We start from the raw sequence: 25,927 nt of genomic DNA on the forward strand, positions 1-25,927 counted from the left end.
AAACGACCAAATCCCATTTGACGGTGGAATATCTCACGCTGACACCTTCTAGGAAAAGCGAAAAACTGTACTATCAACCACTTCTTAATTTTTTTCTTTCTAGGTGAGTAATAATTATTAATAATAGTTTGTTCTATTACCTTAAACTGATGCTGGTTGATTTGTCTCGACACGCTTCACTTGCGTTTTGGCGCATCAAAATATAAACAGTATAAAGTCTAAAATTTCTAGTGTGTGCCTGTGCAATGTTGAGTAGTTTCTAAATGAAATTTTAGTGCTCTGGAAATATTTATGATGATTTATACCCCAACATTACTCTGCTACAAACATGCTTGAAGGTTTAGTAGCTTGGGTCCTAAATAACTATTTAGGAAAATATGTTCAACTCAACACTGATCAGCTGAGTATTGCTTTACTGTCAGGTATTCTCTACAAGTATTTTAGCAACATAATTTGGTAATCTCAAGTTTAATTTGAAAAGGTAAAGTAGAGCTAGAGAATGTACCACTCAAAACTGATGCTTTGTGCCACTTGGGACTACCAATACAAATTAGAGCAGGATGTATTAGAAAAGTTACATTGCAGGTCCCTGTAAGACAGTTGAGGTCTGCTCCTTGGGTTATAGCATTTGAGCAGTTATATGTGGTTGCCAGTCCTTTATCCTTGGATGAGGTAATATTACCATTCAGTAATAAATGTATATCAACCATGCAATTGTAGTGGGACAGTGAAAAAGAGCAGTTTCTTAACCATGAAACTAAACTTTCCACCTTAGACAGGTTGGAGGCAAAATGGCGTTTTGAAAAAGACCTAAAAGAAACCAATTACTATGCATCCAGCTATTTTTCCTGGTACAACTATAGCACCGGCATAGTGTCTGACATACTTGAAAATTTACAGTTGAAAATCAAAGATGTTCATATCAGATATGAGGACACTTGCAGCATACCAAATCAATGTGTTGCTTTTGGTATCACAATTGAGTCACTTTTGGCTCAGAGTTGTGATGCTAATTGGACTTCGGGATTTGGGCAGTCTAGCAATGAAAATCATTCATTTAAATTACTGGAACTCAATGAATTAGCTATTCATTGGATGACTTTTGCCAAAGAGGAAAGTTATGCTAACTTATCAGTTGCTGAAATTGTGGTAAGTTTTGTTGATACTTTGCATTCTGGATATTCAATTCATCCAACCAAACTTTTTTACTAATAGGAATTGATGGCAATATCAAAAGCAAAAAAGACAATAAAAAATTACATTTTACCCTCAGTAAGTGCTGTAGCTCACTTGAAAAGAAACAAAAGTTTGCAACCACTAAGATCTAGCAGCACACCTAGATTTATCTGTGATCTAATTTTAGAAGAAGTACCTTTGACGCTAGTCGATGTAAGTTACAATGAACGAATTACAGAACTGTTTGAAATGTAATAATCACTTTCAGTGGCAATACAACCAAATAATAATTTGTATAAAAGGCTTAGAAAATATATCAAAGCTTAGAGCGTATCGCCGCTACAAACCAAGCCTGCCGGTAAAACAGGATCCTAGAGCTTGGTGGTATTATGGTATAAGTTGCTTATATCCATGGGGCCAACCTGCTATATGCAGAGCCAGACCCACATGGGAGAGTTGTCTGAAACGTGCTCGACAAAATGTTAAGTAAGTAGAGATAGATTTTGTATATTGTATATTCAATGTGTGGAGTTATCACAATGTTCTTGACGCTTAAATATGACGTAAAACTTACTTTAAAGCAGAAGTGGATAGATAATATCTAGATATGGGGGAATTTTAATATGTTTACCTTCTAACTAGTCCAAATAAAGTTTTCAAGTCAAAAATATTGTTCCAAGCATTTCTCTCTATACCTTTTTTAACCATTTACTACCTGGATTAATATACTTGTTTGTAATGAATAAGATTATGTTTTTGATTGAATTAAAAGTGTAAAGGACATTAAAACTGATGTCTTCTTACAGTTATGTACAAATATACACCAAACTCCTTGTAACACCGACAACAGCCTTAACAGCCGAAGAGAAAACAATCAAAGATCAAGTAGAATGGGAAAGAGAGTTTGATGATTTGAGGGTTTTACGAGAATTGGCTATGAATTCGGTAACTTTGCCAGCTCAGACGACCAACCAAAACCGATCAGCAGGCCGTAGTATGTTGGAGAGTTGGTTTCCGCAATGGATGGGTTGGTATTCCAGTTCGGTCGGCGAATCAAACGCTTCAAACTCTCCGGAGGCGCAACAGTTGGAAGGAGAAATCTTGCAGGTGTTGTCGGACAGTGCCGAGAATAACAGCGTATTTAAACGGGACGCTGTGTTTGGACAGTTTACGTTTTGTTTAAAATCCGGAACTGTCAAATTATGTGCCATGGACCACGAAATTAACCAGATGTGAGTTGTCTAAAGAATGTTTTTGTGTAGTTTTAATAGGGAGTATTTGTTTTTCTCTAGAGCCTCAATGGTTGAGTTGGAGTTTAAGAATTTATCGGTTGTGATTTCCAGCAAGCCTCGATCGTCGTCGCATTCAGTTGAACTGAGTTTGGACGCGCTTTATCTTAAAGATAAAATTACTAAAGACAGCATGTTTCCAGTTTTAGGTGAGTTTCCAACCTTATATTTACTATGTTGAAAACGTACTTTCAGTGGGTCCACCTGGTTTGGACCGAACTTCAGTGATTCGGGTCAGAACTTCCAATGTCCATAGTCCCAGAGTGTTAAGTTTGACTAAACTTGATGACGCAGAACAGCAATTGTTCCGTTTAGTATATGAAAAAAAGCCCCCTCACTCCGGTTGCGATTATCGGTAATTAAGTGTTCAAAATTTTTTAACCTTCTAACAATTTCTTTGAAGGCTGGAAGTTAAAACAAAATGTTTGGATGTGGTCTATCAACCGAACGCCGTAAAGTGGCTAACAAATTTCGTGTGTTTTCCTTACCAGCGCGACATTACTCAATCTAGAATTGAAGCAATGAAATCACGCACTAAATTGGAGTTAATCAAAAATTTCGAACAAATTTTAGAGGGGAGAATTGTAAGGACAGTTAGTTACAAAGTTTGAGGGTTGTTTTAACTATAATCTTACCTTCAGGCGGCCCGAAATACTTGGGAATTAGAACTGGATATTTCAGCCCCTCAAATCATTTTTGTAGAAGATTTTACCGATCAAAATTCCGCGATGTCAGTGATCGACTTGGGAAGGGTTCAGTTGCGCAATAACGTATCAAGCACTGAACCACCCAGTAAACCTGAGTTTATCACCAAGGAAAGCGAAGAAGATGGTCAGTTGTTTTGTGGCTTATATTTTTGTTTTTAAGGGTTTTTTTTTTACAGAAACCTTTCTGACACCTTGTTCAACCCCACCCGTGAGCGAGGATAGTTGCGGGGGCTCCGAAGAGCCCACCTTGGCCGAAACCTCACAGATGGACGAGTTGGACCCAGCATTTAAGCTGGACGAGAGTAACCTGCATAATAAACTTTACGATTGTTACAGTTTAGAGATGAGTGACTTGCAAATATTAATAGGAAAAGCGAAAGAAAACTGGAGATACGCCTTAAATAAAGGTAAGCAGTTGTTGTACAAAAACAGCAGAAAATTAAGGTAGTCAGGACATTTTATGAGTGAAAACACGTGACCAACTCTCTTCAAATGACAAACGTTGTGTGTTTGGTTTTATTTTGTAAATATTTCGGCTTTTATAGATATTTATGTTTAAAAGTATCAATGCTTTAATATTTTGTTATTTAAGTGACTTTGAGTTTAAACCTGAATTGAAGTGACTCTGAATCGGAGTTTTTTTATCTCGGTTTGCTACCGAGATACAAATTTAGAACCGGAAATAAATAACTTAATACTTTTAAGGTACATCTTCTCTTCATGTTGTGGACAGATTCAGCATATCGTTACAGATTGAACGTAGGGTGGTTTACACCAGCGATCCTTTATACCCTAGCTTAACTGTGAACGCCAACTTACCAAAATTAGTCGGTACTACCTTTACACTTTAAATCATACATTTTACTGACTTGAAAACAATATTCCAGTCCATTTGAACGAAAACAAAATCTGTTCAGCTCGAAATTTAATTCACTTAATAATATCCACCGGACTGCCCAGTCCTTTAAGTGGAGAGAACAGTTTCGAAACTGACACTACTGATTTACCTATGGACAGTGAGGAAAGTATCAGTATGGACACAAGTTTTGAAATAGCTAGGTAAGCAGATTGGAAAGTTAGAATTTTCATATGGAGAGACGAGTTGTAGATTGCTAATGATGCAGTTTACTGTGGATCAAATGTCTTTAGAGTTGCAAAGTAGAGGCAGAGCTGTGGCTGAGTTACAAGTGGCCGGTGTTAAGATCGCTTTTACTCAACGATCCGTGGACACTAGCATAACATTGACAGTTCACAGTTTGTTATTAGTGGATGCTTTACAAACTTTTGGACCGGATTTCGAGTTGCTTGTGGCTAGTCACAAGCATGTTGGTTAGTTTCTGGACATTTTCCAAGTTAGCTCGAATACCGGAGTGGATTTTAGGAATGGATTCTATGTCTGGTAGTATCAGAGACAGTGAACCGACCTCACCAACATCACCCGGTAGTCCTGACCATAATGCAGTCAGACAAGGAGCTACGTCACCAGTCACCCTCACTCAAGCTTTGAACACTTTGTCTGTAGACCCTCCTAATTGGCCTACAGCCTTAAGAAGCGGGGTTTTTATGGACTCTGAAGCTTTAATTACTGTAGAAATTTGTTTGGTGTCTGGCAACGATCCTATACATATTGGCAATATTCAGGTATGACCCACTTCTGTTTTATAATAATATGTATTTATTTAGCATAATAGCTATCCAATAAACAACTTAAAAAAATATACAATGCAAAAAAAGTGACTTATACAAAACACAGATAGAAAAAATACATTTATAAGTAAAACCGTCACTAAACACTACACTGCTCTAAATTGTATACAAAATATTTAATTTGTTTTGTAGTTTAACAACTTGGACATCATAGCCAATCAGGAAACTATAGTGGAATTAGTCGGGTTTGTTAGTCGAGTTTTTCCAAAATCACACAAAACCTCTAGCGTTAATTTACCTCCGGTGATGCCGGCTAATATAAGAGATTCCGTGGAATCTCTTATTGAAGACTCCAAGTCAAGTATTAGTAAGTTTTTATTCTACACTATAAGAAAATTTATTTACTGATATAATTATTTTTTGTTCAGCTGGTACCACAGAATTAACGTTTGACTTTCATCGACTTAACGTGTTGCTACTCAGAGGTATAATTAGAGATGGAACACTGTACGGCAAAAAAGTCTGTACTGCCACAATGAGCGAGGCCAAAATCCACGCTACCATCGCCCAAAAGCTTGAAGTTGAAGGTTCTTTGGGTGGACTTCAAGTATACAGACATATCATTCACTATTTTCAAAGTCAAACCTTTTGCTTTAAAACAGGTTTTGGACTTAACTCCCGACGGACATTTACATCAACGTATAATCAGCGTGGGTCAAGATCCTCTTCTTGATGTGCCTCAACCAATGTACATGATGAACGATACCGGCGAGGAACGAAAAGCGTTCAGTTTTAAAGTGGTGCGTCACCTGAATGATACTTATGGTTTAAAAGATGCAGCGGACGTAACCATACGAATGGCGTCGTTATGGTATACTCACTCTCCATTATTTGTTGCCGAGTTACAAAGCTGCGCCACTGAGTTTAAACAATATTTAGCTAATTTGGCCAGGTGAAACTCTCAATAACTTGCAATTAGTAGTAACTATAATTTTGTATTGATGAAGATCCATTCGGACTGCGGCCACTGACATGGCTTTAGGGCTGGTGCATGCGCGAGCTGAAGCTTTAGCTCAATCTCTGAGCATGAATAAACGTCTTTCTGGTTCGATTTACGGTAGCGCTTTGTCGTTTGCTGAAAGCGCTTCACCTGGGAAACGAAAAAGGAGAAACAGCAGTAATGAACCGAGTATGTTTGCTTCGGCTAAGGATTCAATGTTACAAACACCGTACAGTCCTGGTGAAGGTAATTTTACGATAGGTAAGTGACTATACTAGCTGAAAACCCAGGAAGTTCAACAAATTTCATGATTGTATTAGATGTTAATTTGGACATCGAATTCGACAGTCCAGTTTTGGTTTTACCGCGATCTAACTTGAGTCCGGAAGTGTTTGTTGCTCATTTAGGAAAAATTCGCATGTCTAACACGGCAGCGAGCAACCCGGAAGAAAATTTGGGTAGTTTTAAATACGATGAGTACAGGAAAGAACAGTACTATATCGAGGTAAGCTTTGTTCAGTGATTTCTGACTGTTGCGTCACATCCCTTCACGAATCAGAATATGTGTTCATAACAGAAACAGAAATAACCAGTTTTGTGTCCAAAATTCCGTTTAGGAATAGTGGAAAGGTACAAATCCTTTTTCGACTATTTCCAGAAGTAAAAAGTTGCTTAACAAACTTTGTTTGATTTAAATTGTCATAATCCTTATTTAAGGCCATTTTGAGAGTGCCAGACACCTCTAAATGCTACTGAGAACTTTCTTGTAGGTGTCAGAGGGTGCTAAAAAGATCTTAAAGCTTCCCATAACTGTTTTAAATTGGCAGAGGCCTTTATAATCATTTTGAAAATGTCAGAGACCTCTAAATGCTACTGAAAACATTCTGAAAAGTATCAGAAGCTTCTACAAGTGTCTTAAACCGTTCCATAACTATTTTAAATTGCCAGAAGTTGCCATAAACCACGAAATACTATTGAAATTTTTTTATAAAGTGCCGGAGGAGTCTACATAGAGCTCTAGAACAATTTAAAAGTGTCAGAGACTTCTAAAGCTTCTAAAAATTGTTGGTATATACCTGTATAAACATTGATTGGTTGGTCATATACTATATAATTTATTGTAGCCCCTACCTGAATCAATCCATATCACATTTTTAATCACCGACATAAGTTTTCTGCTAGTGATTGTGACGCAACAGTCACTGAACAAATATCATACCTACAACCTAGTCTGAAACTACAAATTATAATGTTCCTGTCAGGTTAGAGATATGAATATATTTTCGCTCAATACCAAGTCACGAAGAGTGCCGGGACCCAGTATTAGTCCACCTGAAGTTCTCTACAGTTGCCGCAGTTTAGCCAAGCCAATTCTACACGACACTATGCTTCAAGTGAATATTCTTCGTGAAATTCGCGTGAATAACGAATCGAACGATCTGGACAGTGAATCGTTTTTATTAGAAAGTTTCGAAAATGACGACACTAGTCTTGACAGACCTGCGGAGAGACTCGACATTTCTGGGAGCATCGTGACAGCTTTAAAGGTGTCTTTGACAAGGTCTCAGTACGAACAAGTGTTAGACACTGTACAGTGGATGACGTCGACGCCAACTTTAAGCGATTCTCATCAAGTTTGCGGGTTTGGATTCAAACAACCCCCGGTCTTGAGTGAAATTTCCGAAGAGGATACCGGTAAATTATTTTACTACGCACTTATCACGGTTATTGTGGGCTAATTACCTTAACAGGAGTTTCCACTCTGAACATGGACCCTCACGTCAGAGCTAAGCTGTTCTCTCCCAGTTTACCATCGGCACAAAAAACTACCAATAACCAGCAAAGTTTGAGGGTTTTTGTTAACGTCTCCTTTGAAGTTCCAGTCTTAATCATAGAGTTGCGAGGCGACGAGTCGAATGAGGAGCAGGGATTGGTGGATTTGAGTTTTCGAGATTTCGCTTTCAACTACGAAAAATGTCATAAGTTTGTCACTAATGTACAGGTGTCGTTACGGTCGATTTTTATGGAGGATCTTTTGCAACCTGAAGGAAGTCGGTAAGTCTCTCATATTTAATTTAATTGTTCATTTTACCTGATGAATACAAATTGATTTTAGTATTGTAAATTATAAACTATAGTGCGTCTAGAAATTAGCCAAAATTTCAACTTTATGTGTTTTTCAGTTATATTAATGTATAAGTAAGTTGTGCCAATAGTACATTGTAGTCAAAATTAAAATTTGCAATAAATGAAATGATTAGGAGTATAATTATAGCACAGGGATGAACCATATATTAAAACAACACCAAAATATTATTTCCATGGCATCGTAAATAGTGCAACATTTTATGACATTCTAAGTGGTTATTTTTGGGAAATGCAAGGTAATGCATGACCTACTAAAGTGTAAAAGTATATTACACTTTTACTCAAGTTTCATTACAAAAACACCTTAGTTCCATTATGGTATGGGAATTAATTCATTAGTCAGAGAAACATTATTATTGAACTTAATTTTTTATGAAAAATTTCTGATTTATACATTAACAAACTTTTATAGGCAACGTTCAATGGTTATATCATCAAACAGTCCGGATCCCCCACCTACTACGTCATGCGTATCACGATCTTGTCCAGACATTACTTATCAAAGTCGTCATCAAGCGTCCTGTTTTACCCACGGTTCTCTGCCTGATCATTTAGAAGCGGCTACTGTATTTGGTGTTGGTCATGTGGGTCATCACGCTGAAGGGTAGGCAACCGAAATTCTCCCCTTATCGGGATTAATTTATTTTTGTGACCTAGAAAACGCTCGACTAAACCCAGTATTTGCCCATGTACTCCACCGCCTAGCCCTAGTCAAGCCCGGCAACGTCCCGAAAAGAATCTGGTGCTGATTTCCACCGTTCTAGTGGATCCGTCAGCGCCAAATTTTGATTCCAAGTACAATTCCATGCAGAGGTCGACTTCGGTGGACTTTAATTGCTTGGACTTAGTGATGAGCGTACCATCCTGGGTTGTTGTAATTGATTTTTTTGGCGGGAACGCCAACAAGTACGGTTCCACCATCAGTCTTGGTGGCAACAAGGAGGGCGTCAGACCTTATAATGCGTCCAACAATGTCAAGGTTGTTATATAATAATTTTCTGGAGATGTTTTAAAATTTATTTTCAGGCAGTGACCAATATTACGGTTTGTTCTTTGACCGCTGTTTTGGTCAAGGCTGATAGAGATATAGCCAGGGCCAATATATCTAATATTGAGGTTATGGTCAAGACTAAAGGGTGTTGTAAAGAAGTCAAGGGCAAGTTGGGGTCGATGTCTTTACTTGATCTTACTTTACACGGACAGATTTACAAGGAAAGATTTTTGACGTCAGGGAGAGAGGCGTTGCAGTTCAACTATGTCAGGTAAAACTTATTGTTTATTACAGAACTAGCAATTTTTGAACCAAATTACAGACATCCTCCTGATGGCGAAAAGGATTACGATGCTCAACTAACACTAGACATGGCTTCAGTCATGTACGTTCACACTAAACGATTTGTGGCGGAAATTCAGGCATTTTTTAGTAAATTTACTGAACGTGAGGAAACCTGGCGTAAGGATACTGTTTTGAAAGGTCTTCAGGCTGCAACTAGTGGCAAACTGGTATTTAATAGAATACATACTAACATATTAATTACTAATCATATATTCTGACAGATTTCGGATGAGCCATTTAGGTTGTCACTAATTTTAAAGGCCGGATCTCCTATAATTTTACTACCAGTCAGCTCTAAATCGACCAATCTAGTTATAATCGATCTGGGTAAACTACTGGTTACTAACACATTCCGACTCTCCGGTGATGAAGGCACTGTAAGCATACTGCGTGATCCCGAAACCAGGCAGAAATGTTTGTTGGAGGTGATGCAGATCGAATTGGAAAACATGGATTTATACACTGGAGTCAAAGACAGTGAATTAAGTCCCACCAAGAAAACGCCGTCAAATGACAGTTTTAAATTTGGTTCATCATTTATAATGCGTAAAGGACCGTCTTTTCTTACAAAGAAAGTCGAACTGAAGCTGCAGTACGAGAGAAACCTGCACAAAGACTTTTGCCACATCGTACCCGATTCCAGTATTTACGGACATTTATCCACGTTGGATTGCGCTTTGGATCTGAATCAGTACAAACTGATTAGGGGGATGTTAGCGTTCAATTTGGGCGAGGACACCGAAAGGATTTGTCCCTCTACATCTGCTCCAAATCCTCGTTTAGAGGTATTGAGTAATTTAATTGGTATAATCTGTCAAACACATTGAATTTACCATTATAGTTTGAACGACAAGATGAATGGATTCTATCCTCGTTAAAATTGGACCTGCAAAATGTCTGTTTGCGCTTAGTAAAGTCTCACTCCAAACATTCACCTCTAACTTGCATCAATTTTATTAAGTCGCACTTAACGGTGGAAACATTTAGTAACTTGAGCCAAGATATTGATTTAGTTTCACAAGAAATTTTACTCATAGGTAAGTAGATTGTTTTAAGACAGTAGGTTGGATTGTGGTTCATTCTTAAAGCGTTAAAAAAATTGAAGAACGGTTGATTTTTATTCTACAACAGACACAAGGTTTCACGGTTCCGAAGCAAATCCACAATGCAACGTATTCACCAACATTTTGCAGCCAATCAAGGAGGTGGAAAGCAGTGCCGATCAGGTGCAAGCTGAAATTCATTCTAGACGCCGTCAAGATCACACCAAATTAACGATTTTACTGAACAACATGAGGTATTAACCATTTCACATTGTTTGGCGTGGAATTAATAACAGTTTTGTCCGCGTTAGATTGATGGCAATCTTTGATTGGTGGGAGGCAGTTCGAGAGTATATTTTTCAAGACATTGAAAACGTGCAAGCTAGTCCTGAGCGGCACCCTGTCGAACGCACTCAGAGCGTGTCTAATGCAACTTTTGAGCTGAAACTAAACGTGACCGACTCCGAGTTGGTGCTGGTTGAGAATTCGTCTCAGTGGGACTCAAACGCGGTGATTTTAAAGGTTTTTTTTTCTAAACTGTTTTAATAGTTGTGTAATTATTGATTATTATCAGAGCACCACGGTGATAATGTACAAACCTAACCAGGATAAACCGCTAACATGCAGCTTAAATAATTGCGAGATGTTTTCGTGTACTTTAGGCCAAGAAAACGAAACAGCACTTTCTATAATCGACCCCATAGTATTGACGGTAGACTTACTTAAAGACGGTTTACTAGAAGTGCAACTTCAGTTTTTAACTGTTCGTTTATCATATTACGATATATGCATGTTCAGGTTACTATCAAAGTAACATTAATTAAACAAATTACAACCATTGATACTTCAGGCAAATGTTGGATTCCATACCGAAACAGATGTTTTCGGTGAATGAAAAATACGCGAAACAAGGCTATAAAAACCAAATTCAGACGCTAACGGCGCTGGGTTTCAAGTATCAAGATTGCGTGCACGCTTTGGAAATGTGCGATAATCAGTTGGACGATGCGGCTATTTGGTTGACGCAAAACGCCAAAACTGTGACGGATAATGGAGAGAAAAGTCCTTTGAATATTCAAGCCATTGAGGTAAGTTCGGTTGAATTATGTTGAACATCGAGACTGGAATAGTTGTGGAAATTACTCTATTTACTTGTGAAATTTTACTGAAAGTAGCTTAGCTCAAATGATCCTGGTTAATATTCACATTATTACATTTATGTTTTTGTGTTTAGGACGTAAAGTGTTTTTCTTTCCATGTAAGTATTGGTCCTTAGTTCTGTCATTGTTTTACACTGTCCTAACTCTAGTTTGCATTATTGAGGTGTACAGATTTTAAATGCCGTGATTTGTGTTGGTCTAACTTGCATTTTGATGAAATTATGTGAAAACCCTTTAAAGTCAGGTTTTTCCTTAGATATAGAGCTCGAATCAGCTAAGAAAAGGCCACAGGCGTCATCAAACGATGATGTCACGATCTCTGTACGTCTCGCTTTAAATATTGCTGCTCTCGTTACTTTCCAAGTTGTTGCAGCCAGTCAGTGGCGTGCTATTATTTTATCAGTAAAATGAAACATTTTCGTCGTTTTTAATAAAGAAAATAAAAGACAACAAGTTTTTCAAAGGAATGGAAACTCCTTCTGCTTCTTTCTTCATAAATTGTAAGACGTTACTGACGATTTCACGGCCTTGGCTGTATATGATAACACCTTTCTTTCCAACCTTTTTGAAAGACATTTTGACAAAATAACGTTTTTTATTCATAACACTATGTGAACTTCAACTGCGACCATCAACAATACAACCAAAACACCAGACTAAAACGGAACCTAACCTAACCCCCTAAGTCTCCCTGTCCGCCACTACATTTTTTTAAACTTGGCAACACCGTTTAGAGTGCCGGCTAGTAAAAGCATATAAAAAGGTCCAAATGTCCCTGGCCGCTGCCGCATCTGTTTTAATTGTGTCCAAGTAAAAACCGTACTACGTTGCCAAGTGGCTTTTTGACCGCTTAACAATATATTTTCGGGAATATTTTAATAGGACGCCTCTGATTATATCTAATGCGACGGCAACTGTAGAAGGAGAAAGAAATAGTTTTAAAAACTGCGTCATTGATGATGCGGTGGCCTTTTCTCATCTGATTCGAGCTCTACTTTATTATGAGACAGGGAGTTTCATTATAAATTATTTAGATGGATACTTAATCTAATACTGATCCTGGGGTAGAGTTTAAATTAGCAAAACTGCAATATTGTTCTTTTACAACTGATAATACAACACAACTAGATAACACACACAATAACAAAATCAGATTGTTTATTGATTGATCAAAAGAATCGATTATTTACCTATTTACTAATAGCTAGTGGTGAGAAAGTTAGTTTGGAGAGTATTTGGTAGTTCAAGAAGTTCCAGAGAGTTATTAAATAGGAAGATTTTAATAATAGTTGTGCTAATTTAAACTTTTTCGATAAGATCAATATTAAAACTAGTAATTTATAAGACACAACAGTTTACCTAACAAATTTTTAACTTTTTCCAGGTCAAAGCTAACAGAATATCAGTTTGTATAATTGACGATTGCCGCGACTCGGACGTTCCTTTATTGGATATCTCCTTTTCGGACTTGGAGCTTAGACAAGTTATCCCCAAACTGGATGTAGTCAACCCCCGTCCTTCTTACGCGCATCTAAATTGCAGCTTGGCCAGCAATTACTACAACCGTGTATTATCAGGCTGGGAACCCATAATCGAGCCTTGGCCGTAAGTTTTTACCGTCTAACCATTAATTAACATTTACCTGTTTTAATTTATAAGTTGTAAGCTATCTTGGGAGAAAGTCCCCTCTCAGAACCTGATCAAAAATCGTCTAATGATCCGCGTTATGTCTGAAGACACTTTTAACGTAAATATAACATCAACGTTTATGGACTTGTATAAACAAGTCAAGGAGAACTGGACGTCTGAGTTTTACAAGAGCGCGAACGAAAAAGCTTTGACTAACTTCAGAAGACGTTCGCCGTTTGTTCCTTATGCCCTTAAGAATGATACCGGAAGCCCGTTAAAGTTTACAACTAGAATCAGTGATTTAGATACACCGGAACAAGCTGTAGAGCGTGAGGATGACGAAGACAATAATTGGTTTGTTGCAGAACCTGGCGATGTTATACCATTCTCGTTTACTAGTCGAGGTAAATAAGTACATAAGTTTTGAAAGCCGCTTGGTTATTATTCTGTGCTTTTTAATGAAGATAAACTGAGACATCAAGACTCGCACAAACTTAAAATGCACCAGTTGACTGTTAAAGTGGAGGGCTGGCAATGCGTTGAACCTGTAACTGTTGATAAAGTAGGCACTTACTTTCGGGATACCCCTGCTGAGCTACAAAATTCAGTCAGTATTTAGCTGACTTTAATCATTTATTATTAATACTGCTATAACTTTTAGTATGCCGATATTCCTCCAGCTAGAGTGGTATTCGATATTACTCTAGAAGGGTCAGCGCGAAAATTAATTACAATCCGTTCAGGTCTTACTATAATCAACAACTTGCCTGAATTGATTGAGATTAAATTGGAAAGTCGTTTACCGCATGACAGTGTAACTTTATGGGTCAGTTTTTATTGTGAAGAGGTTATTACAGGAAAGTATTAAAGTATTCCATTCAGGTTCCCAGCAAATGCTTTACGATTAGCTCTAAAGCAACTTTAGCAGTCCCTCTGATGCATTCCCACTCTCAAATCCAAATTCGACCTACGGGACTGCTACATCAGTACACTTATTCTTCTTCAGCTGTGACATGGGACCAAATGGTCGGTGGTTCCGATAGAACCTTTGTGCTGGGCACATCACATACCCATAAAGGACACCATTACAGGTAATGTTGTTTTTAATCATATTTTATGTTCTAATGTTATTATGGTACTGTTTAGATTCTATGCGGAAATCATCAAAGAAAAAGTATTGATAGAAAGGAGCACCAGAGTGAAACAACCGGCTCACAGAATTATACTGTATCCGAGTGTTAAGTTGGTCAACTTATTGCCAGTTGATATGCAATACGTTTTGGCAGGAGAAAAAGGAATTGTTAAGGCTGGCCAACAGGCCGCATTCACTCATGTAAGTAAACCAATGAAAAAAGCTTATGACAACACGCAACACGTGATAAATGTCATTGCAATGTGAAATGTTATTTTTCTGTCACTTGCCATTTGTCAATCATGTCAAGCACAGATAAGGAGGATAAGGCAAAAAAGATGTGCTTGCTGTTGTAAAGTTGGAAAAGGGGAAAAGGAGTTTGATGGTCAACCTGAAACGTATCGCACGTCTGTTTCGTGGGCGCCATTTTTTTGTCGCTAAGAAACCACGTTTCTTGAAGCGGTGTTCAGGGAAATTTGAGGTTGACGACCAAATTCCGCAGCCGATCGAGTGGAGATGGTGGGACCTCTAAGTGGAAATGTCGATTCCTAAAAGTCTACGGGGAATTGTCTTGTGCGGTGCACTTCCTAGAGGCGGAAAGGATGAAAATCTAGGAGAAGACCACGTGGATGTGACAGTGATGGTTATAGTTTCCACGAGGAATGACTATATCTTTTATTCGGATCGTGCCCTTAATCGCTCTTAGACTTTTTTGTGTACACATATTAGTATTTTTTGTAAAATTCTGCAAGCGGGAGGGATGAGAGTTTCTCAGACGCACGCAAGTGCCTCTTCCGCGGAACTTTAGTAATCGTGTATCGCGTAATCGCGCTGTTAAACTGGCTGAACGTCTCATTGACGAGTGGCCATCGTAACCACAACACACACACACACACAAAAGGGGAAAAAAAACCATTTTTAATAACAACAATATATTAGAATTCTCCATATTTAGAAAGCCAACACAAACCGACCATGCAGATGATTCCAACCACCACTGGCAACACAAGATGGCAGGGTTCAGGTGTTATTATTCCTATTATTCCATGCTATTTCCTGCATAGAACAACCTTCTGATAAATAACTGAAAAACAGAACTGGCAATACTACACATTTTTATTTGGAATTAAGAGTATACTTACTGCAGAGTGAGGGCAAGACGTTGTTTTGGGCTAATTGGATTTTTTGTCTTGTCTTTCTGCAGGAATGGCCCCACAAGAGCTAATAACTTATGGAACAGTTCTGGAGTCATAGGCGTATATTTGAAAAACTGCTCTGTATCATGTTTTTCTGCAAACTGAACTATTTTTTCAAAAACACTATGTTCATTGCGTTTTCTATTCATAGGTCGCGTTTTAAACCTCTGTATTCTCATTTTCTTGACATCTAAGCTTAATGCTGTAGCTGCAGCACCCATCAAGAGTAGAAGCCCCAATTGTTGCCAAGGTTCCATCTGCAATTGTTTAATAAATTCTTGATGTAAAGAGAAACTAATTAGCTCTAGATAGTTTTTACCACTAAAATCTGTTTTTTCCGTAGACACTTCAACTGTTTTTATTGCACTAAATGACCAAAAAATCACAAATACAAAATCAACAACAAACCACAATTCTTGAACAATCCAAATCCACCATCATTAATAAACAAAACAATAACACAATACAATGACGGACGGCGGATGTCAAAATATGACATTACAAAATTTTGCGCATGTGTACAGTTGTTTTCGCATACGAATTGCATAGAAAGTTAAAAATTATGAACTTTCTATGCGGTATTGTGCGCTGTATAAACGACCGTAGGCATTACTGTAAAGCCAACTTTCTATGTTATGCATTAAGTTATGCATTGTGCGCTGTATAAACCCAGCTTAAAACTCCGAACTAAGCAAATTTTGAACTGTTATCAAATGCTTAAATAAAAATTCTGTTATCAGGTCGATCCTGACGAAACAGTCCAGCTAGAAATCAGACTGGAAAACTTCAAAACTTGCTCTGACGTGATCATACCTTTAGGAGCTACCGATTTTTCTTGTAGACTAAAACTAGAAGATAGCAAACAGCGCCACCTGTACTTAACCGCCGAAATCCATGTCAACAGAGGAGCCAGATTCAAAGTAAACCACTTTAGAACACCCGAACTAAACCGAACTGAACTTTTGTTTGCAGATTAACGTGTTTGTACCTTTCTGGATAATCAACAAAACTGGTATTCCTTTAGTGTTCAAACAGTCCGGCACGTCAAACGAGGGCGCCGGCCAATTTGATGAACACGAACAAGCCCGGATGGTCACTCCGTTACTTTTCAGTTTCAATGATCACGACGCTAGCAACAGTATTATAGCCAGGGTGGGAAAACGGGTAGTTTGGGATGGGACACCTCAAGTTAGTTATTGTCAGTACAAGTTGGGTGTTTGTTAAAAGGTTTTTCTTTTAGTGGTGTTCGAATTTTAATGTTAGACACGGCACTCAGTATAGGAAACTGTACGTCCAAACTAGAGACAGTAAAACGAATAGGGTTTTTATTATTGGCATTGAAGTGAGGCAGGGTAGGGGTAAATATAGGGGGACACGGATTATTTCTATTGCTCCCCGCTATCAATTGCACAACAGAAGTTCTTATAAATTACTTTTTGCCCAATCATATCTGACTACGGAGTTGGTAAGTTTTAAAAACTTTGTATGTCAGTAATAATTTAGATTCTCATGTTCTTAAAATTGTAGACTGATAATCAGACTGTGCAGAAATCATTCTTAAAAGCTTTACCCAACTCGTACATGCCTTTCCATTGGTCCAGCCTGGATGAGGAACAGTTACTCTGCGTTTCTATTGAGGATATACAAGACTGTTGTTGGTCGGGAGGATTTAAAATCGATCAAATCAGTTCAATGCATTTAACTGTTAGGTTAGTTTGCAGATTTTTAGTTTGATTGTTTTGTGTATGCGTTTATCAACTTAGGGACTCAAATTCTCGAGTATACTTCTTAAGACTGGAAGTAGTACTGCAAAATGCGACCTTCTATGTGATTTTTACTGACGCAGATACTATGCCGCCCCCAATTCGGGTGGATAATTTCTCTGAAGTGCCAATCAAGTTCGGCCAAGTGTGTTTCATTGACGTCATGCACAGTACTGGTAAGTAACTCATTTGAACTACCAGCCTCTAGATTCAAAAAGCTGTCGTTTTGCTTTGCAGCCCGAGCTCACTCCAGTGTGCCCTATGCATGGGACAAGCCGACTAAACCTCCTTATATAAAGCTAATTGCTCCGGGCGGAGTTTCGCAAGTGTTCGATATAAACAATTTCGGCCAGGCCGCTGAGCTTACTTACGAAAATTTTATTTACATAGCTTTCGTGGGCACTTTTAAAAAGTAAGCCTGCTGTCTATAGCTTGCGCAGTTTGTTAATGTTTCTCTGAATGTAGCTCCCATAAAGTCAAGGACCCTCACGATGTGGAAAGTCAGGAGTTAGTCCTGGACGTGGGAAAGAAAAACAAAGTGATTCTGGCCAGGAAAATACCAGGTCAGAGGTCGCAATTATGGAAAATGACTCAAGAAGGTCAGTGTGTTCGATATTTGGTGTTAAAAGTGTATGAAGTTAAGTTGGCTAACAGGTTATTTACAACACGAGGGTAGTATACCTCCAAGTCATCCCAATGCTCCAAGGAAAAAGGATAACATTCTAGTGTTAGATATTGCAGACACAGCGCCTCAACCTAATTATTATTCCAGGTAAGTGAATTAACGTTTCAGCTTTAGTAGACTAAAATTTTATTGGGCGAACAAATTCAACAGCTTTCATTAACGGTGTCGGAATTTGTTTCAGTTTAATTCCGTAACGGTAGCATAGTGTGTTCTCTATTTCAGCTTTAATAGTAGTGCTCGCCAGCATGCGCAAATGTATAATTCTGTTGGCAGACTCACTTTGAGAAAAGTTGATTCGAGAAGACAGTCGACGCAACGTTGGCGTTTTACTGAAACCGGCCGATTGTGCTGTGACCATTACAATATGTGCGTCCAAGCTGAGGATGGATTTTACGGTTTACGAGAAGGTATATTTTATAATTATTGAATTTGTTATTTTTAATTACATAAACCCCAACCGAAGAGCGTTCAGGCAAAAGTAGATAAACCTACTTTGATGAATTATCAGGATTTTTCATGGATTTGTAATTTATTAGAATATAATAATGCACTCTTAAAGAAAGAATCTTTAAAATAACTAATTCTCAAAAAACAAAAATTATGTTTTGCAATCAGCAACTTGAATGCTATGAATTTATTAAGTTTTGAATGAATACTTAAGTATTATAGGAACGCCTATCTGTAGAATGTTGCAATTCTTTTCTACGATAATGTTTATTATATCAACTTGTTGTTTAGCTAGAAAGAGCGCACCGTCTATATTTTAAAGCAAATATTACGGTAAAAAGAATAGTAACAAACTTCAATACGATTTTCTACGTTTTAGTTTAGATATTCAGTAATATACGGCTTACTCTGCTTATTCCATTGAAATTGGTACTTATCAACTCTTGAATAAATTCTATTGACACTCTTTAAGGTATTTATGGAACTTATTGAGTTTTGTTTGAAAACTTTTCTTTGAATTACTCAGCTTTCCGGAAAATGGCCATATTTTTCTACCAGTGTCCTGAACCTTCCAAGAATTTTCTAAAAATGTTAGAAGTCTCCAAAATACTACTGAAAACCTCTTGAAAATTGAAAAATGAAGTGCCAAAGGCCTCTTCAAATGCCGTTGCGCTTAAAGGTCTATTTCTGCTTGAGTCAAGATAGTGAATGCTCATCAACAAATTTTTGTCTTTTTCACTTAAATTATTTATTCTTACGTATCTATTAGGTAGTTCAGCGGTTTTGGGTCTACCACAACCCGTGTGCCATAAAATGACCGAGAAGGGAGTGCCTTTAGAACAAGCCGTTGAATTTCAAAGATTACGCCCCGGGTCTGGAACTTTATCCGTTAATATTAGTATGGACGGACCTACACAAGTAAGTTTACATTTAATTAAACTTTATCCAATATTAATTCAAATGAAACAAAATGTTTGTAGGTGATTACCATTAAGGACGTACAAGAAACTAGAACGTACGCTTTACCTGACGATCGTGAATGGGGGTCGATCAGTCAAAGGCCTCGACTTTTCGAAGAGGAAGGAGCTGTGAGTTAAAATTATACTTAAATATTCTTCAGTTTGTCTTTAAAACATTACTCTAGAGTAACAATGACAACGAGCTTCAATTCAACTTGGATCTGAGAGGAATCGGTGTGAGTGTGGTGTGCAGAAAAGCTCCAGAAGAACTACTCTACGCGCATTTCTCTAACATCATATCGGAAACGGTGATTACGTCCCAGTTTAAGCGGTTTTGCCTAAGCATCAGCGATATGCAGATTGATAATCAGGTTTGAAACTTAATATAAACAAAACCGTAGTAGTTGGAGGTTACGTCATCATTCAGTTTAACCGTGCGCCACGAAGGCTACGTCATTTATAATCATATGAATCAAATCAAGTTTTCGTCAACAAATCTGTTGTGTTCATATTATAGAAAAAGGCGTGTCTAAAGCTTCGTCACGTTTAAAATTTTGTATGTATTGTCAGTCAGAAAGTAGAGATCTTTGCACTAAAACAACCTTATACCAAAGCAAATCAAAAATATCTTGACCGAAATAACATTTCGTTTGGATCATAGAAATCCGTCTAAATTTGAAACCTAATTTATTTACCAAAATTCGCAGAGATGTATCACCAATATGTAGTATTTCTTTTACTTTAAGCTTTTGATTTAGGTTCTGGATGGTTTCTCTAAAATAAATACAACAAATTAAAAATTCAATAAGACATTGTGAGTGATGCTGTAGTATCTCATATCTCATTTTCAGGTTGCAGTCCACTTATTTTATTTTAAACCCGCTGAAATATTTTAGACACTTATTTTTTCTATGACTTTATTATTAATATGTTTGAAGAAATTTTTATGAAAAATCTAAAATGCAACCCAAACATCTCAGTCTCTGGAAACAATGAAATGTTAATGGATGTTTCTTACAAAAGTAGATATATTTTACTATTATTAACATACTATCGTTGTACATATCATATAATGTATTTCGAACATCCATTTTAATGCTTTCAGATAAATCAGTGGTCTTGGCTCGTCGATAACGTCTCGATTTACATTTTCTAGGTGAGGAAATCATAAGATTACTTGCTTGCTTTTTCCGAATCCAATAAACAGCTTTGCGGGAAATTTTCAAAGCAGCTGCAACCTTCAGTATCAAAGAAAATACATTCGTAAGAATATGTAAGGTCTTCAAATTTCTTATTTTCTTCCTGAACAGATGATAAAGCTTCTAAAGGTCCTTCATTAGTTTTTTCTAATTCAAAATATTCACAAAGGTTAAGAATTAACTGCTGGGCTTGTCTGTGGAGAATTTTTCCAGGCATTTTCTAAAAAAATACTGTATTAGTAAGTAATTCCGAATTTAGGAAAAACCAAATGGCTAAATAAAAACATAATAGACACTCCCTCTTTTTTTTTCAAAACAGGTTAGTAATTGTGCCAATTTTGGTTAAATCGTGACAGCTGACATAAAAAAAATAAAAATATTAATAATATTATTATGAAAGTACTTTCAGAATGTTAAAAGCGTAGAAACAATAGCTCTTAAAAGAACTGTAGTGGTGTGGTAAATAGAAAACTTTATACAGGTGTGGTAAATCCAAAACCGACCATAGGAAAACCGTGTAACTGACAGAGAAACGTAGATAATTGCATGCGTGGGACAAAGACAGAAAACGAAAAAAATACCAAGTAGGCCATATTTTCAGTACGATGTTGCCAAAATCCAATACATTTTGTCGACAGTATTGGATTTTGGCAACAGCGTACTGAAAATATGGCCTACTTGGTATTTTTTTCGTTTTATTTAAATCAAATAAATTTGGTTTTGAAACTGACAATGACGCTAATCAGTAAATGTTTATTTTGGAAGACATTCACTTTAGATATTTACCCTTTCTAAAAGTGAACAATAGACAAGGATGAAGTCAATATTGCATGTCTACTTCTAAATCACAGGGGGATGACGCAAAATCAGTCCGCGAGAACAGTAAAACTGTTTTAATGACGAACTTCCACCTGGTTTTTACTGCGGATATTATAACCAAATAATAAATTTTACTTTAGTTACTAGACGCCACCGTTCCGGTAGTGCTTTACGTCACCCCTTCCAAATACAAGGACGAAGCTTCCGACCATTTACCGGCGATTGAACTAAAATCAGAAATTCTACCTCAAGTCAACGAGAACGCTGTGATATTTAAAGTAAATCTATATGATTATACAATTTTTTTGTACTTACTTAAGTGTATTTGCAGCATTTGATTTTGAGACTGAAGAAAATAACCGCCATAATCGAGGAAAAGCTCTTACTGAAAATCCTTGCTTTTATTGGTTTTCATTCTAAAGAAGAAGAGGTGATCAACAAAGACGAAGGAGACTACGAAACCCACCGGTTGCTTATGGAAGTATCGGCGTCGAGTTCCAAAAGGTTTACAGCAGTCTCTTCCAAATTAACTTAAAGCTAATTCTTCTGATTGGCAGATATTACTTTGAAGTGCTTAAACTCATCCCCGACGAAATTCGACTCAGTGTTCGGACCGTAAGCAAACTGCCCAAACAGTTGCAGCGGATCAAAAAGAAACTCGGTCTCACTTTGATTAAGTTCGAGGACGCCGCCATACTGTTGGAACCGTTTGACCGAAAGCACCCCTTTGAAACTGGACAATTTCTGATAAAAAGCATTTTAAAGCATTTCAAGGATGTTAGTGTTTGTTATTAGTTGCATTATCAAGTTTTTACATATTTTTTTTCCAAGGAATTAGTGTGGCAAGCTGCCGTCATCCTAGGTTCCGTGGATTTTATTGGCAATCCGCTAGGTCTGATGAATGACGTGTCCGAAGGAATATCAGGGCTTATACTAGAAGGCAACGTGGGTGCTTTAGTGAAAAATGTTACACACGGTCTGTCAAATTCAGCTGCTAAAGTGACCGAATCGCTTAGCGACGGTTTAGGAAAAATCGCCATGGATGATTATCACGAAGAAATGAGGCAAAGGATTAGACAGGTAAGGGTTATTATATTAGTCATAGGTTATCTCCCGAGACTTTCAAGTTTTATCGGGTAAACTGTGCATAGGTGATTTTTAGCAAAATTTTGCTTGGAAAATGATTGAAACCATTTGCCTAAAAGAAAAATTTAGCAAAAAACCTACCAATGCACATTTTACGTGACAAAACGTGAACGCCGAGGGGTATATGTCAAGATTATTTCCTAAAAACACACATTTTTCAACGTTTGCTTTTTTAACAAAAGAACTCCTACTACAAGTACTTAACAACACAAAACTACTAATTAAACTAAACATCACAAACGTAATAATAATATTAAATGTTGATTTTTTTACATTAACATTTAAACAGGCCTAAAGTTTGAACAATTAGTAAAGAAATTGCAATTTTGATAAATTACAGAGTATGTAGAGTCTTTACTTTCTTGCTTCACTTCACGTGGTGGTAGATTTTCATTGCTTAAGGTGGTTGCAGCTGCTGAATTTGAAGTTATAGTTGTTGTGGCTGAGGGAGCTAGAGTACTACTGCTGGCAAGAATCTGTTCAGAATGAATGTTTCTCATTTTCTCAATAATATTTAAATGATGGTCGGGATTTAGCTGCAAATATGGTTTTATAGAACTTGCATTAGAGTGACCCGTTATTTTTATTAATTCTTGTTCTTCAACCGGGTGGGAAGAAAGATTGCTTACTGCAGTTGCTCGATTAGAGTGATTTGATATTTTTATTCTTTTTGTGTCCAAACCAACTTTTTTGTCCACTTTGAAATTTCATTTCTACCTAAAGGACTATTTTTGTACCATGGTTTGTTGCTGTTCTTGGTCCAAAATCGGTTGCAACTTAGAAATAATCTATTTGTAGTTATGGCGCTTGTTCTCTTAGCGATTAGTTTATTAAAAAGTCTGACAGGGCAGATGTTTTTATTTATAGTATTTTGCACCAACCATTTACTTTCGGCCAGTTTTTTAGCTCCACCTTGATTTGTTTTCGAAAAAACTGGATTGTATTCAATTCTTCCTAAGAGCCAAAAAATACTTTACAGTTAGCTTATTATTGTATTGATTTAAATTCTTTACCTGTTGCAATGCCTTTGTTGTCCAATTCAGTTTGAAAATAGTCAACTAAGCAATTAACAGCTTCTCCGCCTCGCCATGCCAGTTCTACAGCAGCAATTTGATAGAACTTCTTTTGTAAACCAGCCGGGGTATCTTCATCAACTCCTTTTTTATAATCTGTTCCCTCAACTTTTTTCATATTAAACGCATAGTCTTTCAAAATGTTTGCAAGGTTTTCAACTGAAGTTGTTTCATTTAAAGCATACCCTTTTTCTTCATAAAAGGCACTAAACTGATTCCAAATGGATATACAGGTGTGGTAAATCCAAAAGCGACCATAGGAAAACCGTGTAACGGACAGAGAAACGTAGGTAATTGCATGCGCGGGAGAAAGACAGAAAACGAAAAAAATATCAAGTAGGCCATATTTTTAGCGCGCTGTTGCCAAACGCCGTAAGTAAGTTTTTCGAGGTTATTGAATACTTACGGCGTTTGGCAACAGCGCGCTAAAAAATATGGCCTACTTGATATTTTTTTTCGTTTTCTGTCTGTCTCCCGCGCATGCAATTACCTACGGTTCTCTGTCCGTTACACGGTTTTCCTATGGTCGCTTTTGGATTTACCACACCTGTATGTGTCCTCTTTGTAGTCCTGGGAGTACAGTTTTCAATTTCTTGATCAATTTCCACAATATTCGAATTTCCAAAGCGTGACATTTTAAATCGCGGAATTTTTCACAAACTGTCATAGATTAACAAACTGTTTTGAATGTTTGTATTACAAACAGCGGCGTTACTATGGAGACCACCCTGGCTCACTACAGATTTTCGTTCAGTCATGTATATTTTTGTTTACATTTCAAATTGACAATCATACGTCAAAATATTTTAATTTATGTAATTATTTAATGAAAACTACGTTACAGTGATTTATTAATTGTTAATATTGAAGAAGATAACTTAAATTTTATAAGTGTCTAAATCCCGTTTCATTTAATATCAAATTTTCAATCATCAATAATCAGTATAAAACGGTTTCTATTGGTGGAACTAGAAAGGTTTTCGGAATTTGATTGGCTGCTGGTACAATGAAGGAAATAATCACAAAAGAAAGCATTAACTTGCAATGATTTTCTCTTAATAAATTTAATTGATAGGTGGAGACTGGTAAGTCTTCGGACCATATTCTGGCCGGCATTAAAGGACTGGGTTTCGGCGTATTGGGCGGCGTCACCGGAATATTTAAGCAAGTGTACGAGGGTGCGTCAAACGATGGCCTTCCTGGCGTTTTTTCCGGCCTGGGCAAAGGCGTCGTGGGCGCTTTCACCAAACCAGTGGTGGGCGTATTGGATTTTGCCTCTGAAACAGCCCGAGCTGTACGAGACTCCAGTAGAAGGTATGTGCGTGTTATTTTTATCACCAAACGATGGAAATCAGTTATTTATTTACTGCAGTAAACTTATGCCAGAACGAAAACGTTTACCAAGATGCGTATATGGTCCTGGTAGTTTATTGCCCAGGTATGATGCGAAACAGAGCCAGGGGCAGCAGCATTTATATATGGTTAATGGGAAGTAAGTTTTTACTTTGTTTCTGTCTCTAAAACTGGTTAGGTAACTGGTATTATTACTCACAGGAACTATGAAGAAAAACTCTTGGCTTATCAAGTAGTGGGAAACGCTTCGGAAGATCTGCTGTGCGTTATCTCAGATCGATTAATCAGAATAGTGACAACATTAAGAGCTCCTGAGCTGACGCCGGTCCTCGAAGTGCCTTTAAGGTAAGTTTTAATGGATTTGGCTGGTTTTATATACTAAACTTGATACTTGAAGTGATTTGGAAAGCTGTAACGTGGTGAAAGAAAAGGAAGGCAGAGATACGCGGTACTACATCGAAATTGTGATGCGCTATTCAGGTTTCAACGCAGTTCTGGTCAACACCGATCCGATTAAAAGGCCTCGCGTGCGTTGTCGAACTCCCGAACTGGCTTACACGACTGCGCAGCAAATTAACTATGCGAAAACGTTGTTCGTGGAAAAACTTTACACATTGAGCTCAGACGAAAATATCATCTCACTGGAAGACTGAAGATCTACGTAGTTGTGGTAAGTGATGTGTAAATATTACTTTTAGAAGGGCTGTAAATATGTACTAAATTCAAATTTGAGGAGTTTAATGTTTGAGGCTAAAAACAAAAAATCAAGTTTAGAAGTAAATCATTTTATCATAAGTCTAGAAAGAATAAGGACTGTTGTTTTTCCTGTTTATTTTATATATTGCAACTTTGAAAACTACCCTTGATGAGTAATTTATTTGTCTGCCTTCAAAAAACTGCTTATTACGCTTTTTTACCGTTAGTTTTGAACAAGTTTTAGTGTCTTAATTTACTGTTTATGTTTGGCAATAAAATGTTGTATTTATTTATTTACTTTAGGGTTTGTTTCTTGTCCTCTAA

The 25,927-nt window shown here is 37.2% G+C and overlaps 1 protein-coding gene and 1 long non-coding RNA gene across 5 annotated transcripts; one reads left to right on the forward strand and one right to left on the reverse strand.

Annotated features, from left to right (window-relative positions):
- The first annotated feature begins 283 nt into the window (after positions 1 to 283).
- On the forward strand, positions 284 to 25,900 carry Vps13D (vacuolar protein sorting 13D). 4 transcript variants are annotated; one of them, XM_081984442.1, is made up of 59 exons: positions 284 to 422; positions 482 to 672; positions 721 to 1,149; positions 1,216 to 1,389; positions 1,445 to 1,662; positions 1,983 to 2,408; positions 2,469 to 2,614; positions 2,661 to 2,820; positions 2,869 to 3,049; positions 3,107 to 3,296; positions 3,349 to 3,579; positions 3,878 to 4,003; positions 4,060 to 4,231; positions 4,281 to 4,501; positions 4,554 to 4,813; positions 5,012 to 5,186; positions 5,248 to 5,426; positions 5,482 to 5,771; positions 5,827 to 6,080; positions 6,140 to 6,324; positions 7,082 to 7,514; positions 7,571 to 7,874; positions 8,380 to 8,571; positions 8,625 to 8,946; positions 8,994 to 9,229; positions 9,281 to 9,470; positions 9,525 to 10,088; positions 10,145 to 10,340; positions 10,435 to 10,600; positions 10,658 to 10,868; positions 10,921 to 11,144; positions 11,197 to 11,434; positions 11,581 to 11,604; positions 12,891 to 13,111; positions 13,166 to 13,539; positions 13,600 to 13,742; positions 13,797 to 13,961; positions 14,018 to 14,226; positions 14,282 to 14,468; positions 16,204 to 16,383; positions 16,436 to 16,651; positions 16,704 to 16,928; positions 16,991 to 17,172; positions 17,227 to 17,402; positions 17,464 to 17,638; positions 17,692 to 17,825; positions 17,881 to 17,998; positions 18,134 to 18,318; positions 19,128 to 19,276; positions 19,339 to 19,446; positions 19,503 to 19,688; positions 21,476 to 21,613; positions 21,667 to 21,839; positions 21,893 to 22,112; positions 22,167 to 22,415; positions 24,630 to 24,868; positions 24,927 to 25,046; positions 25,109 to 25,252; positions 25,305 to 25,900. In XM_081984442.1, exons 1-59 carry the CDS (start codon positions 329 to 331, stop codon positions 25,558 to 25,560), a joined length of 12,474 nt encoding a protein of 4,157 aa, XP_081840568.1. In that variant the 5' UTR covers positions 284 to 328; the 3' UTR covers positions 25,561 to 25,900. The 4 variants fall into 4 exon arrangements, with proteins under 4 accessions (XP_081840568.1, XP_081840570.1, XP_081840569.1 ...); XM_081984444.1 differs by having other exon boundaries at positions 18,185 to 18,318; XM_081984443.1 differs by lacking the exon at positions 11,581 to 11,604.
- Positions 15,210 to 15,903, reverse strand: LOC145732327 (uncharacterized). Its single transcript, XR_014178995.1, has 3 exons — positions 15,783 to 15,903; positions 15,410 to 15,720; positions 15,210 to 15,351 (listed from the first exon to the last, which is right to left on the reverse strand). It is a non-coding gene; the product is annotated as an uncharacterized LOC145732327 (long non-coding RNA).
- Positions 25,901 to 25,927: the final 27 nt, after the last annotated feature.

This window comes from Ips typographus, linkage group LG8, assembly GCF_016097725.1.
Source record: "Ips typographus isolate SLU linkage group LG8, UJ_Ityp_2.0, whole genome shotgun sequence".
Taxonomy (NCBI): Eukaryota; Metazoa; Arthropoda; class Insecta; order Coleoptera; family Curculionidae; genus Ips; species Ips typographus.

Excerpts from the sequence above, each read along its gene's own strand:
- Vps13D (XM_081984442.1), top strand. The coding sequence starts at position 329 with ATGCTTGAAGGTTTAGTAGCTTGGGTCCTAAATAACTATTTAGGAAAA. Across the intron at positions 10,341-10,434 it reads ACAAGAAATTTTACTCATAG|ACACAAGGTTTCACGGTTCC; the intron begins GTAAGTAGATTG and ends ATTCTACAACAG. Across the intron at positions 24,869-24,926 it reads GTACGAGACTCCAGTAGAAG|TAAACTTATGCCAGAACGAA; the intron begins GTATGTGCGTGT and ends TATTTACTGCAG.